Below are 16,356 nucleotides of genomic sequence, written 5' to 3'. Positions count from 1 at the left end.
GGAAAAACCAAGGAGTACTGGAAGGTGCCTCTACTCTGAAGAAAGGTCTCTTGCTTACAGGTCTGTCTAATTGTTGCATGTGTGGTGCAGGAATCTGCCAGCCACAACGCAACTGACTTCTACCTAAAGGAGGGACAGCTTGGCATCTGCAGTTCTGGGTGTTCTTGTGGGATCCACATTTATTTGTTTGCATGTAGTTGGGCTGTGCTATGTTCATCTCGACTTTTTGCATGGGCAAAGGCTGGCAAATGGCAGGGGCTTCGTGGGGTGGATGGCTGGTGTGGATGAAAATTAAACCAGGTGAATAACGATGGATGCATCTGTCTCAAGACGACCTGTTGAAGAGCTTTGAAACAAAAGGCTCAGCCTTGCGACACTGCGGCTTTCGGTGCAGCGCAGAGAACCTTGGGGAAGGTCGGTGCAGCTGTGGAGGAAGAGTGCTCGGTGCTGTCCATAGGCCAGTTGTACCACCTTAGCGGCCCGACCAGTCTTCCCGAACTCCGCCAAGCTGAGGCCTGGCAGCGGTGCGCGGAGAAGGGGCGGCGGGTTCAAGACACGGCTAGCAGGAGCTGGGAGAGGGCTGGCGGAGCGGCGCTGCCGCAGCGGGAGCCCGGGCAAAGCGCTCGGGCGCCGCCGGGGGTGGCTGGGCGAGCCGAGGCCCGCCCCGCTCCGCTCCGGTCCGGTCCGGCGGGACAGACGCCGCGGCCGGCAGCGCAGCGACCGGGCAGAACGCGCAGGGGCCCTGTAGGAGGTGCTGTCGGTTCGCGGATGGTGGTAAGAACAGCTCTCCCCGCCTTTTTCTCTTAAAAGACGCAGATTAGGGTTAACCCTGTGCCGCACGAGGCGGCCCGGCGGCTGCGGAGCGCAGCGCCGTGAGGGGAGGCCCTCAGCCTGGCGAGGAGGGACGGGGCGCAGCCCTCACCCGGGGATAGGGCTGTTTCTGGGGGGCGTAGCGGGAGAAGCTGAGGCCGAGGGAGGGCCGGCGGCTCTAATGGCCACTCTCCCGCCGCGCGGCCCCGTCGGTCTGGGCTAGGGGCCCGGCCCCGCGCGGAGGACGGCGGCGGGACGGTGCCGACTCCCACCCCGTCCGGCTCCGTCGAGCGGCCTCGGCGCGGCCCGGGCTTCGCTTGGAGGCGGGTGGCGAACAGCCTCCGTCCTCAGGCGAGGAGGCTCCCGGGCCGCCCTTTAGCTCTGCCGTCCCGCCGAACCGATCGTTTATAATCGATGCTGAACCGTAAATTATTACAGTTCGGAAAGTAAACAAACAGGTGACTTCCAGATCAGGCTCCTGCTTGAATCGTTACAATAAATATCCCTGAAGGAAGCTCTCTATTTATGTTGTCATTGATTAATTCTCGCTAGCTCATTTGATTTCGATTTAGAACGATTTGATTCTAATTTAATTAGCATGTAATTTGGATGTACATAATTACTGTAATTATGACATTCAGGTAAGGCAGCTTTAGGCTGAAAGGCAATTTCAAATTTTCTAGCAACCTACTTTGTACTAGGAAACGGACAAGGACTTCGCGCCCTGCCATCCAAGTAGCAATTAGCACATCTCGGAAATAGGCACTGCCGCCGATTTGTGTTAAAACAGCGGCGCGAAGGCGGCGGCGCTGCCTCGCCCGGTGCCCGCCGGCGGGTGCCCACCGCACGGCCGCGAAGTGCCGGCCCATGAAGCCTGGAGCGCTGACCCGCCCGCGGCGGGGTGCCGCCGTTAATCGGCAAGGGCCCGCCCGCCCCGTCTGATGCCGGCCCCGGAGGAGCTGCCGAGACCGGCCGGCCACCCCGCCGCCTCCCCTCAGGTGGGCGCGCGCCGCCGCCGCGGGCCATCCAGCCCCCGCCGTCACCCACAGAAGTTCACCCCGGCCAGCCCGCCCGCCTGCACGTTCCCGGGGGCCCAGCCCCACCGCTCCCACCCCCCGGGCCGGCCGCCGCGACCGCCCCGCGCTCCCGCCGGCGGCTTCTGGCCGCGACCCAGCGCGCGCAGCCGCCGCCCCGGTGGAGGCTCCGGCCGCGCCCCCCTGCCCGGCGCGGGAGCGCGGGCCGGCGCGGGCCTCTAGGTGGCGCCCGGCAGCTGCCGTACGGCCCGGCCCGGCCCGGGCGCCGCTCAGCGCGAGCGCGAGCCCCGCTCTCCGCGGTTGTTTCTCAAACGCGTTAAGAACGTTATTCCTTGAGGAAATTTGTAGCTAAATTATTCTCACTTAAAATAACCACTTAGAGCACCAATTACCCGAAGGGGCGGTCTTTCATTGGATTCCCTTCATCTGCGTTTGGGAAGGGTGGGAGAGGATCTTGGCGGACAGATAATGTCTGCAAATAAATGACGGCTCCCGCAGATAAAGTTTCCATTTGAGTTGAAAGATGCAATTAAGAAACTGTCCGGGCACGGGATCGGGTGTTTATATATCATCTAGTTAGAACAAAGCAATTAATGTTACCTTTTTAAGTGTAAAACGAGCCGTTAGGTCTGTAAATCCGCCGCGGGGGGCGGGGGACACGCTTCCTGAGGAGCGGGGACACAGCGCTATCGAATGACACACACTAAATATTTTCTCCTGGCGTTTTACCTTTTCCCGTCGGTTGGTGTTTGTCGATGGCTAGTTTTTAGCCACGTTTTAACGGGCTGGAGGATGTCGGCGCGAAGCCGCTGCCCACGAGGTGCAGGAACGAGAAGCAGTGGCTGCAGCGAGCTGTGAACGGGAGCTGCGCTCAGCTCCTGGCCGAGCCAAGGGAGAGCGAGGCCGAGTTAGCGGGGAGCTCGGCTCTCCCCTCTGCCGCCGTCCTCGCCGGAGCTCTCTCCTTCCCAGTGCTCATGGGTTCGCGTCTTCCCCTTAAAAAGGTACTGCTCAACTATGGGTTCAAAGAGTGAAGTCAGATTTATTTTTCGGTTCTCACACCGTGTGTTCTTTAGTTTTTCGTTGTCTTAAAGTTCCCCAGACCATATAATTATCGCCAACATGTGCGAAAGAATGGTGTCATTTATTTTTAAAAAGGTGACATGCTTTCTATTTTCCCGGTTAAACGAACCGGCTCTGCGCCCTTCTTCGTTCCGGGGCAGTCTGTGCGTGATGGACGTTTTCTGACCCGAAGGGGCAAAGGCAATGCAAAGAGGTCCTTGATCACTGAGCTGAGAACTGTAACCCCGGCCTGGTAGAAACTGGACCCGGATGGTTTCCTTTGATGTGTTTTATTATAAATCGAAAACAAAGCTGACTTCTGCCCGGCACCCCGCGCGGGTGCATTCCTCCGCCCCCCACCGCCGCCCGCCGCGAAGGGAGCCACGGTCCCACCGCCCGGCGAGCTAGCCCGCTGGCTACTTTACCCCTGCCCAAGCACGTTCCTCTCGCCCGCCCTCCCTCCATTACTTCCCCTGCCCTCCAGGGAGCCCGCAGGCACCCGGTCGCCGGCTGGGCGGGGGCAAAGGGACCTTGTGGGGATGCTTTCAGCTGGAGAAATTCCGGAACGGCGCTCAGGGACCATGCTGCTGGCACCGAGGTGTATCTCCCCGGAGGTTTCCTTCCCCAGCACGGCGGGACGGCCGCTCCGCTCCCGTCGCCGCCCCGGGAGAGCCGGTGTTGGGGCTGCCGCTGCTTTTATGCGACAGTGGCGCGGAGGAGGTGGGACGCGGTTATTAGTATTCACCGCAGATGTATTTTCTTTAACGCAACGTCTTTATTCCAGTTGGTGGCCGACGGCAGAATCCGTTTCCCGATGTTATTTGCATTCTCTGTTTTATGGAGGATTAAAATATTTGTATTCCTCCAGTCTGTACCCGGCAGACTAAATTAACTTTTTTTTTCTGCTCCCCCCTCATTTTTTTTAATAACACAATTACCTCATTTAACAATTTGCTTTTTAAAAAAAATAGTGTGGCTGTTAGGTTGGTGGTCAGGAGACAAAGGGAGTGAAAATAATTTTCATTTCAATAATTGCCTTCTGGTCAATTTAACTGTGCCTTATTTTGAAAGAGCCTGTCTAAATGAGATTCCTGTCCCAAATGTGTTCCCAGGCCTTAGCCCAGCCTTTAATTATTCCTGAGGTTTTTTTTCTTCAGAATAAGACGCTGCACTGAGTAATCACAAAGAAGTCAGAGAGCATCCTTGAACCTTTTCAATAGCAGAGCCACTGATATTCAAATAACATGCAAGGACCATTTGACTGCATGGGGACATAAGCATTTCCAATTCGCTATTTGCATAGATCAACCGGCTTTGAAAAGGAAAGGAGCAGTTGTCTTCCATAACATTAAAAAGCCCAGTTATCAAATCAAGTGCTTAGTTTGGGGCTTTTAAAACGTTTACATTTTATCTCAGGTTGCCCTTTACCGTTTGACATGCAAATTTGGTGCAGTTAATTTGGACAATTAAAAGGATCTTCAAGGGAGCTTTGTCACCGAGAATATTCGGAGTTTTCCCTGTGGACCAGCTGAGATAAAGTTGGCCAGAACAAATGATGTCTAGGAGATTAATTAGATATTTGATAAGACATGAATCCCTAATAAGGGAATACAAGGCACAGGGGGCTGCTGTGTGCTCCAAGTCAAAATTAATAACATTTAACAAGATTTTCATTTAGGCATGAAATGTCTTTTCCGGAGTGTTGACTCCAGCGCTGGATCCCCCCCAGCTCCCTCCCGCACACCAGCCTTGTGCCGCTGAGGGCTTTCCAAACGCAATCACCCACTCCTCGGCACCCATCGGTCTCACGCCGGTTTGGGGCTGGTTCTGCCGAGGGCGCTTAAAGCTCGGCCTGGAGCTCAGCTTGTTTTTTAAAAGTGTTAGTCAAACTCAAGGCTGTTCAAAAAGAGGGACCGGAGCGCACCAGTGCGCCCGGCCCGGGAGCCGGCTCCTTTCCTCCGGCGGTGGTTTTAATCATAGTCCCTACGAAGGCAGGATGGGTGCGATGGCTCCCGCTCAAATCTGACCCCGGCCAGGACAGGGGAGGGCACGAAGAAGGACAAACCCAAAAATATATTGTTCAGAGTCCTTTAATAATACCAAAATGAAAATATGTCAAGATTTTTTTTTTCCATACAGATAAACGCATTTAATTTCTTTAGGAGACCTTAACTTACGTGTGTTTGAGTGAAATGTTAACTCAACATTTTAAATATCTTTTACATATATACCGACTTCCACAAAGTGCATCAGAAATTTAAAATAAAATTTTTAAAAAAAACAAACCAAAATACAACCCCCCAAAACATCCCTGAATTTCAGGAATTCACCAATTAAAAAAAAAGGAAGTGCCCACCCCACCCCCCCCAGATCAACATTTACAAGAAAAATAAGCGAACACGATCTGGTTTTCTTTTTTTTCTTTTTTTTTTTTTTTCCCCTTTTTCGACCCCTATTTATACAGGTGTTTATGAGATACAGAGGAGCCACCTCAGACTTGCAGTTGGGTCTCTCACCTTATGCCTCTCCTCGGGTGCTTCCAGATGAGGAAAAGGAAACGGAAGAAAGTGTCACTCGGTACCTACCGGGCGAGCCGCTCCGCGCCTCCGCGGCCCCGCATCCGCCCCCGAGGCGGCCCCAGGCCGGCGACTGGCGTCCCCCGGCCGGCGCGGGGCAGAGTCCGGGCGGCCCACTGGGCTCCCTGACAGCGGGGCACGGCTCCGGGCCGGGCTGGGCGGCGCTGCCCCTAGGAGTCGCCGGGCCCCGCGGTAGGTTCCTTGCCCGGTCCGCGGGCGGCGGCGCCCACCCCGTCGTGCAGGATGAGGTCGGGGGACTCCGAGCGCGGCGTCTCCAGGTTGCTGGCGTCCGTGTCGCTGTCGCTGCCCTTTTTGCCCCCACCGCCCCCGTTGTGCGTTTTGATGTGTTTGCTCAGGTGGTCGCTGCGCATGAAGCGCTTGTTGCAGACGGGGCAGGCGAAGCGCTTTTCGCCCGTGTGAGTCCGCAGGTGCCGCTGCAGCTCGTCGGAGCGGGTGAAGCGCTTGCCACAGAAGAGCCAGTTGCAGACGAAGGGCCGCTCACCCGTGTGCCAGCGCAGGTGTGCCTTCAGGTGCGAGGTCTTGCCGTACACCTTGCCGCAGCCGGGGATGTGGCAGCTGTGTAGCCCCTTGCGCCGCAGGCTGGCCCCCGCCGGCCCCAGCCGCTCGGCCTCCTGGCAGTTGGGGCAGTCGCAGGTGGCGCGGCCCGAGTAGCGGCGGGCAGAGCGGGCCGAGCCGCCCCCGGCAGCGGCGGCGGCAGCGCCCGAGATCATGGCACTGGCCGCTGCCACCGCCGCACTGGAGTCCGTGTACGAGGGCAGGACGGGCTTGAAGCCCTCCTGGGTGAGCAGGTGCTGGCTGGTGGAGAGCAGGTGCGAGGCGGCCGTGGAGCCCAGGCCAGTGGAGCTGAAGGCAGAGTGGGTGAGGGAGCTGAAGTCGGGGTTGTAGGTGCCCAGCTGGGAGTGCAGCGAGGCCTGGGGGGCGCCCGAGTGCAGCGAGCTCTGCAGCCCCCCCGCCGGGTTCTGCACCTCCAGCCAGGAGCCCGGGTTGGTGTGCACGTCCCACCAGGAGGAGGCCGCCCCGTTGGCCACCTCGCCCGCCGAGAGCGTGGAGTGGAAGCCCGACTTGTACCAGGATTCGTAGGGGTGCGCCATGCCCACCCGCGGGTAGAGGCTCTCAGCCGCCGAGCTGTGCACTTTGGAGATGAAGGCCGACTGCCCGCCGGGCTCCTGCGGGGACACGCCCGCCGCCGCCGCCGAGTTGGAGAAGAGGCCGCCGTAGTCGCTGCTGAAGGCCGACGAGGTGGGCGAGGTGGATGCCAGGCAGAAAGCGCTGTTGGCGGTGCCCGTGCCGCTGGCAAGTCCGCTGGAGCCCCTGCTCGTAGCCACTGTGAAACCCGAGAGGCTGGAGCCCAGGTTGCAACTGGAGGTGGAGCGTTTCCAGGGGTGGAAGCCCCCTTTGGCGAAGGCGCTGGACTCGGGCAGGGTGGTCAAGGGGCTGGTGTTCCCGATCTTGTTACAGGTGGCGGCCAGCATGGCCAGGGGAGTCGTTCCAAATCTCGGCTCTTCCTGCGGGAGAGACAAAGCCGGCCCGTCAGCCTCACCCCTGCAGCCTCGGCAGGCTCCCGCGGGGACGCGGCGGCGCGGGTGTAACCACGGTGCGACGAGCTGCACCGCCGCAGAAAAGTTCACTCATTTTGGAGGAAGGCTCCGGCCCTGCCCGGCAAAACTCGTTTTCCGGCGGCTACCGGTCTCAGCGCCCGAGGGGGTTTCTACATCGGAAGCGGATCACGAGCGACACGCGTGTTCCGAGAGGCCGGCTCGGGACGCCCCGCGCAGCGACGGGCCGCTCCTGCCTGCCGCCGTTACACCAAAAATCCCCGGGGAACGAAATTCAGGATCTCCTCCAGCCACGGCGCAGGAGCGGCAAAAAACCGAGACGGCAGGAAGGCAAGCGGAGCGCGGAGCCCCCGACCGGCGCCCCTCGCACCGCCGAAGTACCAAAAAACCTTTGGGAATTTAGCGCGTCACTTCCAATTACAAACAAAACAAAATACACACACACAAGAATCCGAAGCTACACGCAAAAAAACCCCACCAAAACCAAACAACTCAAAACCACAAAAGAAAGGGCAAGCGGCCCGACTTCTCTCCGGCCAATCAAGTTTTCGGGCTCAACTCTTTACGAACGACTCGACGGGAAACCTGCGGTGCAGTCCCCCGAGGCGGGTCGGGACCAGCCCTTGCCCGCGGGTCACCGCGACGCGCACGAGGGGCAGCCGCGGCGGCAGCAACAGTTTTTGCAGAGGACAGCGAGGCGGCTCCGCGGCGGCGCCGACTTACCCCGAGGATCGACGTAGCCATAGCACGTCCCTGTGCTGGGCTGTGGGGCAGAGGGGGCCGGCGCTCGGTGTGCGCCCCGCGCTGCCCGGCGGCACTGAGGACACTCCGGCTCGGCGGGGCTAAACTCTGCCTAAGTGCGGGCAGCGCCCGCTTTGAAGTACCGCTGGCGGCGGCGCTCGCCCAATGAGGGCGCGGGCGGAGCGGCCCGGAGCGGCTCGGCAGCCAATCAGGCTGCGCGGAGGTGCCGGCGCCGGGGCTCGGGGCGCGTGCCAGTCAGCGCGCGTGGAGAAAACTCCCCGCTCCGGACTGCGGCGGTTGCGCTGCAATTAACTACAAACCCCGTCTGCCCGCCGGGTTGCGACTCCCGCCGACAGCAGCCGGGAGATGCGCTGCTGGGGTGACGCTGCCCCGGCACCGGCCGCCCGCGGGAGACGGGGGGGGGGGGACACACAGCCGCAGAGGGCAGGAGTCGAGAGAGGGGGTCGGCGTCGGCGGAGGGCTGGTATTACGCCTGACGCCGCTCCGCCGCCGCCTGTGAACTGTGCGGGAGGTGTTAGATCCCCCCGCTGCTTATTCAGTCACCTGCGGTCCTCACATCCAAGTAAACCATACCCGCATTGCTTTTATTCGACAGGCCCCTCGGTTCCTTTACAGGCCGTTGTGCAGCTCTCCGTGTTGGATACAAATAACCTAAAAGCTCCTGATGACATTTTACGAAATCGTGTTAATTTTTTTGTTTTGTCTGGCTTTGCTAAATCCTTTAAGTGATTCCGGGCAATACGGATGTCTTTCTTTCTTTGCAAAATAAACCGAGGCGGCTTTTTCGTTACACAAAACGACAAAAAATCCAAAGGCAGGGAACCGACGGGCATCCGTTTTCTCTCTTACCGTAGTGGGAGTGAGGGGACGAGGTACATATGACATCCTGTCGCTTAAGAGAGAGGATTTTATTTGACAGAGTAATCCCCGGCAAAGTACTTTGACAGTCAAATTCGCGGCCCGCGGCATATTTTTCAAGCCCCACATACCCCCGTGGAAACAGTGTTGCTAACGGCAGAAGGCTTGTTCCCTCCTAGCAGTGCTAGGACGCTGCTGAAATAAGCCTCCCCAGCACTTGCCTGTGGCCTAAGCCCTGTGCACACTCCACATGCCCACTGAGCGACAGACTTTACCTGCTCTCTGTATGTGCGAATGTAAGTCCACACCTCAGCTCCTCAATGTCTTGCAAGCTAGTCCCTTCGATTTGCAATTATTGGAGGCTTCTTAAGTAATTGGCTAGAACTTACCCGTCCTGTGTCCGCGGAAGAGCAATAACCGTGCAACTTTTAATCATTGCAATCGTCTCTGTGAGGCTGGGAGTGGGAGCTTTTCCCTCCGCTGCTGCCGTGTCCCCAGTGCAGCTGGGGACAGCTGGGAACCAGAGACAGGAGTGCGTTCAAGCAGCGCCGGGCGCTTGCTCTGCACTGAAGTCGATATTTCCTTCTCCTCGGTGCCGCCTCAGTCACCTAGTGTAAAAACGTCTTGGCAGATGCGAAATAGGCATCGCCAAGGAGCAAGATGGAGAAACCGCGAATTTGAGAGCATTTCGCCTTTCTTTACTCGTTTCGGTATATATCTATTTTTTTTTTTTTCCGTGCTTAAGAAAGGCGAGCATTGCGTTTTGTTGTACGTTGTGTTATGCAATCTGCAGGGCGCCTGCCACACCAGGAAAGGCTGTCCCCGGAGACCGTCTTTTATTTAAACGCCTAAGGCTATTTTCAAAGGGCGCTCGCCCTTTTGTTGCCGCGTACTAGAGTCGGGTCTGCGGGAGGAAATACTGTCCTGCGCCCAATTGCACGTTGCCTGTCCGGAGCACAGGGCTGTGAGCAGGGCACTGCCAGCCCCGTCCCCGAGAGCCCTGGCCGGAGCAGGGTACAAGCGGCCGCCGCTCTGCCCCGGGCGGCTGTGACGCTCGGCGGGAGGAGGCGATGCAAAGGCGGTGGCGGGGGGAGCGACACAATCCCCGCGGGCGAGGCGAGGAGTCCGACAGGGGCACCCGGGAGCAATCGCCCAACAGGTGACTCCTTCTTCCCCCTCCTCCCCCACTCCCTCCCTCTCTATCCTCCCTCCCTCCCTCTCTTCCTCCCTCCCTCCTTCCTTCCTTCCCTCCTTCCTCTCTTCCTTCCTCCGGGGGGAACCCGCTCCTTCTTAGCAGCCTGCCGAGGTGGTCGTCGAATGGCAGCGAGGCGCTGCTGGCCACCCCCAGGGCGGCGGGGGGAGAGGGTCTTTCCTCTCTCCTCGGGGAAAGTCATAAATAAAATACGCCTGGAAGGCAGATGGAGAGGGTGACGTTTAAAAACGTTGCCTCTACACCAGCAGGTAGAGGCATCCGCCGCTCGCCTGCGCTCCTGCGGCCCGGCCAGGTTTCCGTGGTGCCTGGGGGCGGGTTTTAAGCCTCCCGGCCAGCCCCGGTCCCCCCGAGGTCGGGAAAGTAACTCGGGTAAAGTAACGAGGCGGGCGGTGGCAGGGCCGAGCGAACGGCGGTGAAAGGGGCAGAAGCTGCTCAAATGTTGAGAGGGTCAAGTATTTTCTGACAGATTTTTTTCATACTCCAAAAATCGAGTTTTTAAACAAAGATCAACGTGTTATGCTAAAGTGTTGAGCTGACTGTTAAAACATTTGGGGGATAATGACAATGTAACAAAGGCCTGGTTTGGAGTGAATCATCACCCTTTTAAAAGTTAAGGCAATTTTCAGGAGAATAGCTTTCAGCAAATGCTTTACATTATTCAAAACGGCCAAATAATGCTCTATTATAGCGCCTGAATGCTGCCAGTCAGCCCGTAAGTGCAATTTGTGCAAAGGCTCGGTGCCTTATCTCCACTTCTTTATAAAGAGGTGAATATAAAACAATTTCTTCCAAACCCAGACAGAGAGCACGAAAATTGCTTCCCTTTCTGCAATCAGGGCAATTTAACTGGAGTGCAATTAGCACTATTAAATGTCGATTCTGCATAAACAAATCTGACTAAGAAGCGAAAGTGGGGTGAGAACCTCATATAAACTGAAACTGATTTTTTAAAATTATGTATCCGGGTCCTTTACAGTTGATCCGTGACGTTTTCATCTCGGAATATATTTACATCATAAATACATTACGGTTAAATCAACATAAATATTTTTTAAAGAAAAATCTCAATATGAATACTAATAAGAAGAATAGCCTAATTAAATGCAACAGTTCACTTCCTTTGACCAATATTGTTTCCTATCTCCCCCTTACGCGTGGCTTTTGATCTGTGCAACTACTAAAGTTGCTGCCTTTGGGAGGCAAAGCTAGGAAACAATTTGTTCATTAAAGCTGCTGAGGAGGCGCCTGGATTCATATTCAAGAACGTCAGATGAAATGACTCCTCTGTTCAAACAGAGTTCTGGGAAAGAACTGCCAAATATTTGCTAAGTAAATCGATTTAACCGCTGTTAAATGTGAAGTTGCTGTAAATTTCTCCTGATTCCTAGGAGGGGTACGGAGTTTTACACACAGACATTAGGGGTGAGAGAGAGGCAAACTCTTCCAAGTTCAAGAGCAGAAGCCTCATTTTCTGCCAAGCAGAAGGGACGTGGGCAGAGAACAGGGAAACTGCTTATCACCGAGATCAAGCCTTGCATCCTGCCAGGATTTTATTTTATTATTTTTTTTTTAGCAACAGGACTCCCGTGTGCACCCCCTCCCCCCACTCTCAATTACACTTTTCATTTACGTGATCTAGAAACCACCATTGATTATCAGAGCAAAGCAGAGGGGGACCCCGGGGATAAATTAATAACTTCAGTTAAGAAAAGGCTTCCCCACTATTCTTGCCCAAGAGCAGATATTAAAAGGGGGAAGAGTATATAGAGGATAATGTTAAAATACAGACCCCGGTGCCTGTTGAGTGCACTGAATTCTTTCCGCTATGGAGTTTTTCATTTGTGGGTAAAGATGAAGTGCAGCTTTTGATTAGAGGGAAATCTTTTATAGTTAATAAAAAGGGAATGAGCACTGGGATCAAATAGATCATGGAAATTAAATGGAAATTATGTCAGTCTCTAACAATTTCTGCTTGAGCTTCTCTGCGCTGTTTGTTACCTGGTGCCCTCCCCTGCCCACGGAGCCGTGGAGCCGCAGGCTGGGCTTCCCTCTTCCCTGCCACCTTTGGGGTGACACCGTTTCGGAGTAACAGGGCGACCCATATCACCCTGCGTTCAAAAAAGCTGCACGATAGTTTTGGAAACCCTCTCCTCTCCTAACCACAGTCAAAAACGTGCCTAGAGAACCAATTCTTTTTTCCTAAATCGGTTTGGACCATGCATCTTAAGCCTCCCTTGTTCTGTTTGTCTCAGCCGAAGAGACGTTACCAATTCACGGGAAGACTGGTGTCAAAGGAAGGAAGGTGACTGCAGGCTGTGTGATGATGTTAATTACTACAATTATTGGAAGATTATTCAACAGCATCATAGATTTGTTTTCTGCCGCGGTAGGAAAGTCTGAGGAACATTGAACGATGATTTTATCACTTGGTTCGCATGCTTTCTGGTGCTAGCATCATATATAGGTTAGACATGATGAGCTCAGACTGCAGGAGGTTTGAAATGCAGACAGTGCTAGCGTTGAGAAAGCTTTCTTAAAATGAAAATGTTTCTAAATAGAAGGAGTTTAATTAGTAAACGGCTGGGACCCACATTTATAGAGCGTAAAGCCACCTTTTCACACACGTCTATTATAGAAGCTCCGATGACTTGGTAATTACCTCTGTGTTTTAGGCAGGGAAGCAGCGGCCGCAGCCGCCGACTTGGCACTCTCCCTCCTAGCGTCGCCTCCCGTCCCCCCCCGTCCCCCCCCCGCCCCCCGGAGGTCTCTGCCTGCTCTGTCCTCGGCTGCCGCCGCGTCCCCCGGGGGGGCTGCCCGGAGGCGGCGGTGGGCAGCCGCCCCGGGGGACGGGCGCGGGGTGCGGGAGAGCGAGCGGGCGCCTCGCCAGAGCATCCTCACGGCAGAGGAGTCCTGTCCCCACACTTCGCCTGGTACGCCGCTTCTGACACCGTCCTAGCTTTTTATATCACATTTTTAGCCAGGCATGACTCAGAATGTTGGTTGTGATTAAGCAAGCTGTCTATCTGCAGATAGAGATGTGTGGGAGCGTAATAGGCAGGATGATTGACATTTACAAAGTTCTCTTCGGTCCGCAATGACCTATAAATCGTCCTGCAGGTTTCGCCCGTTAATGAATTGCTGGTTTGGAAGAGGAAAATATGCTGGACCCCCCAGTTCGTATGTTCCTCTCTTCCCCCTCACAGTCCCCCTGCCACCGACCCCCGTCCTGGGATTAGGGCAAGAAAAGACGGGGAATCGTTCATTGTGCTCCTTCTGTGTTCGGTAATTACTGGAGCTCAGGCTTAAGGTGAATTTCAGCTCAGATCATGAACCATTTCACGTTCAAATGCAAGCTTGCAGTACTTTCCTAGTGGCAATTAGGAGCCTATTACAAGCCATTAGATTGATCAATGTACCTTAAACAATGTGAATGATTTATATGGCAAAGAAAAAAACCTTCTTACATCCATTGTACTGTTCCAACGACCAACCTGGCCCTGCATCCCCATTCATCACAGCTTTAAACAACAAAAGCGATTTATTTAGAAAACTCACTTGCAAAGAAACAGGCTCAATTCCTTAGTCTGGAAGGGTACCGGAGCTCTATCTGTCTTTATTGTCAAGAGATGTAGGCTGGAAGAATTCAGGCATATGGGGGGAGGAGGGGAAGGGTGGATTTGCTGGTTTCCAAACGGATTAATTCACCTTGTACCTGAAAGAAGGAAACAAAGAGACTCCTGACTGCTTTCTAAACAAGCCTGTAATCTGCTGTGCATATGTAAGGCAAGGAGGAGAGCAGTGGCTTACACCTGTGTTTAACGAAGTGCTTGGGTAGCTTTTTGTAGCCTTTTAATGATATGGGGGGTACACAGAATCACCAGCCCTCGAAGTTCCAAGGAAGCTACCAAGCAGAGAGTGGGCTGGGGTGTGCCAGGTGATGGAGGACGGGGGCACGTGCAGCCTTCTTCACCATGGATAATTATTCGAACCACTCTACAATGGAGAAATTACAAAATATCAGCTGCTATCAAAGCCAGAGCAGCTGCCCTGTAGGCCTGGGGTCTGTCTGTACTTGTCGTTTTTTTCAGAAGAGACAGGAAACCTCTTACACCTGGGAATTTCCTCCCAGCTCATGGCAGCCTCAAAGTGAGGGGCTGTGAGAGGCTGATGGCTTGTTCTGCTTACAGCGATTCAGGTCAGAAGGAATAGGACTAGGCTTTGCCATTCATTCACCGAAGGGCCCCCGTTTCTTTTTTTCCTTACCTTTTTGTTAACCTTATTATCTTGCTACTTAGCACTGCAAAATTACTGTCTTCTCTATAGCTACAAAGTAATTGAATGGATTTTTGAGTTGGTGTTAAACAGTTCTGACAAATTCCAAATGAAAACTAGTGAGAAAAAAGCCCACACGTATGAACTAACCAAGCCTTTCTTTTAAATGGGACTTTGATGGGACCAGTGTAATTGGTGACAGTGTTTGTTTAAAAAAAAAATAAATCTCCAAACGTTCCAAAAGTCTTAGTTCACCCAGAAATTTATTTTGAGATATCACATGAAGGAGAATGTTATTAATTTAAGTTCCCAGTTATCACTTGTGTTTCAGTAGCAATCTAGTCTACTATTTTCTGCATTCTGGTCTCTGGAAACGACTGCAATGCTTGTCAAAAGTCACCATTTTATCATGTCATTTTCTGTGTGGAAGTGAGCACACAGTGCATCTGTACCAGCACAAAAAAAAAGAAACCAGGGATGGGTGTCTGGTCCTGTCAAGAGATACGACTCTTTTACAGCCACTTCAGAATCTGTTTTTCCAAATTGTCTGTATGGGATAGAGAATATCTACTTACTTCTCCAGCTGTCTGCTGCTTGCTTTCTTGATAAAAAGGGATTAGTAAAACACAATGTCTACCATGTAAACCAAATGATAAACAGTAATAAGACCTGTCCTCCCCTCTCCCAATAGGTGATTCCATAACAAGTAGAGTGTTTCTATTGAGTCCATCACATACAAAACCCAGTTCTTCCCTTTCTTATAGACTCTATAAGCCGTTTAGAGCTTAACTCGAAGAATCAGTGTGTTCTGCTTAGTTTAAACTTGTTCTGTCTCTTAGAAGAGATGTAAAAGAAGAATAAAAGACATGGAGACCTCTTGCAAAGGTTTTGTAGAGATTGTCCATTTAGTCACATTATACTTTAAAGTCCTTCCCCTTTTCCAGAGCTTTGTATTTGTCACTTTTCCCAGGAGAATTGCCGGGCCGGCTTTCTCAGGACAGGTTCTGGCCTCCCTCTACTTAAAGGTTTCTCTACAAAAACTGTTTACTTGAAGGACTTTCCACAAGCCTTAACCTACACATGTATGCCCTCTTGTACAAAACCAGTCTATGCTTCCTAGCATGCTGCTCCAGGCGCTTACATTCCATCTGGGTTGCATTGCCCTTTAATTATCGGTCTTCTTATTGTGATCAAGTGAACTTTTACTAATCTCCACGTTTATTGTTAAAGATGCTGCTTTTAATCAATATGGAGGGCCACACCAACGCAGTTCGAAGTAACTTAAGTCAACTGTAAAGAGTTCAATGCATGTATAATCACAGAGGATGTCAAATATTCACTCCAGTCTAATTCAGTGTCTCTTCAGAGACAGACCTCTTCCTTTTCCCCTCTCCCGCTCTCATCTCCTTTGCTCCCCTTGGCCTCCCAAAGCAGGCAAGAAGAATATAGTGGAAGCCAAGCAAGCAGGCTTCTTAGCAGATTAAAACCGCTAGGTGAATATAAGCATACAGGTACAATATTAACACCTTCTTTCAACAGAAAAAGATTGATTGCATCTTGACTTTGGCATTAAATGTGCGATTATCAGAAGCAGCTGAAATAATGCATACAGTCACTTTAAAAGAAAGCAGGTTTCCTTTATGAACATACTTATTATTTCAATAGTACTTGAGAACTATTTCAATAGTACTTGAGAACTATTTCAATAGTGGCCAGGTTGTTGCTTACTAAAATACATTTGAATTGAATACATATATGTCAAGGTTTTTTCTTAATTTTAGTTTGAATTATTCCTGAAGTTCTCATTACTTTTACCATTTGTAAAGGACAGATTAAATGAAAATGGCTTTAAGAAAAATAGAGCTGGAAATTATTTTGGCCTTTCTGACCTGGAAGAGGTGATAATTTGCAGCAGCACTAGGTACTGGACATGTCTGACATTTTAGGTATTCCCTTGTGGTTTCAGACCTTTGTACAGATGAACTCAGTCTGGGACAACTCAGCAGTCAACTTTTTGTTGCCTTAATGTAAATGAGAGGACTACAGCTGTCTTAAGCAATCTAGCCAGACAACACCAATGGACAATGAATCTCGGGCAAGGGCAATGCTGAGAAAAGAATGTCTATTATCTACAATAATGCTCCTAACATTTTCTAAACAGCTATTACCTGTATCTGTCCATAATTGTCCTTGTT

General features: G+C 52.9%; 1 protein-coding gene across 1 annotated transcript; it reads right to left on the bottom strand.

Annotated features, from left to right (window-relative positions):
- Positions 1-5,649: 5,649 nt before the first annotated feature.
- SP9 (Sp9 transcription factor) lies at positions 5,650-7,800 on the bottom strand. Its single transcript, XM_062004987.1, has 2 exons — positions 7,780-7,800; positions 5,650-7,005 (listed from the first exon to the last, which is right to left on the bottom strand). Exons 1-2 carry the CDS (start codon positions 7,798-7,800, stop codon positions 5,650-5,652), a joined length of 1,377 nt encoding a protein of 458 aa, XP_061860971.1.
- Between the last annotated feature and the right edge of the window lie 8,556 nt (positions 7,801-16,356).

This window comes from Colius striatus, chromosome 11, assembly GCF_028858725.1.
Source record: "Colius striatus isolate bColStr4 chromosome 11, bColStr4.1.hap1, whole genome shotgun sequence".
Taxonomy (NCBI): Eukaryota; Metazoa; Chordata; class Aves; order Coliiformes; family Coliidae; genus Colius; species Colius striatus.
Note: the sequence above shows the minus strand (reverse complement) of the source record. Positions and strands in the feature narration are given on the sequence as shown.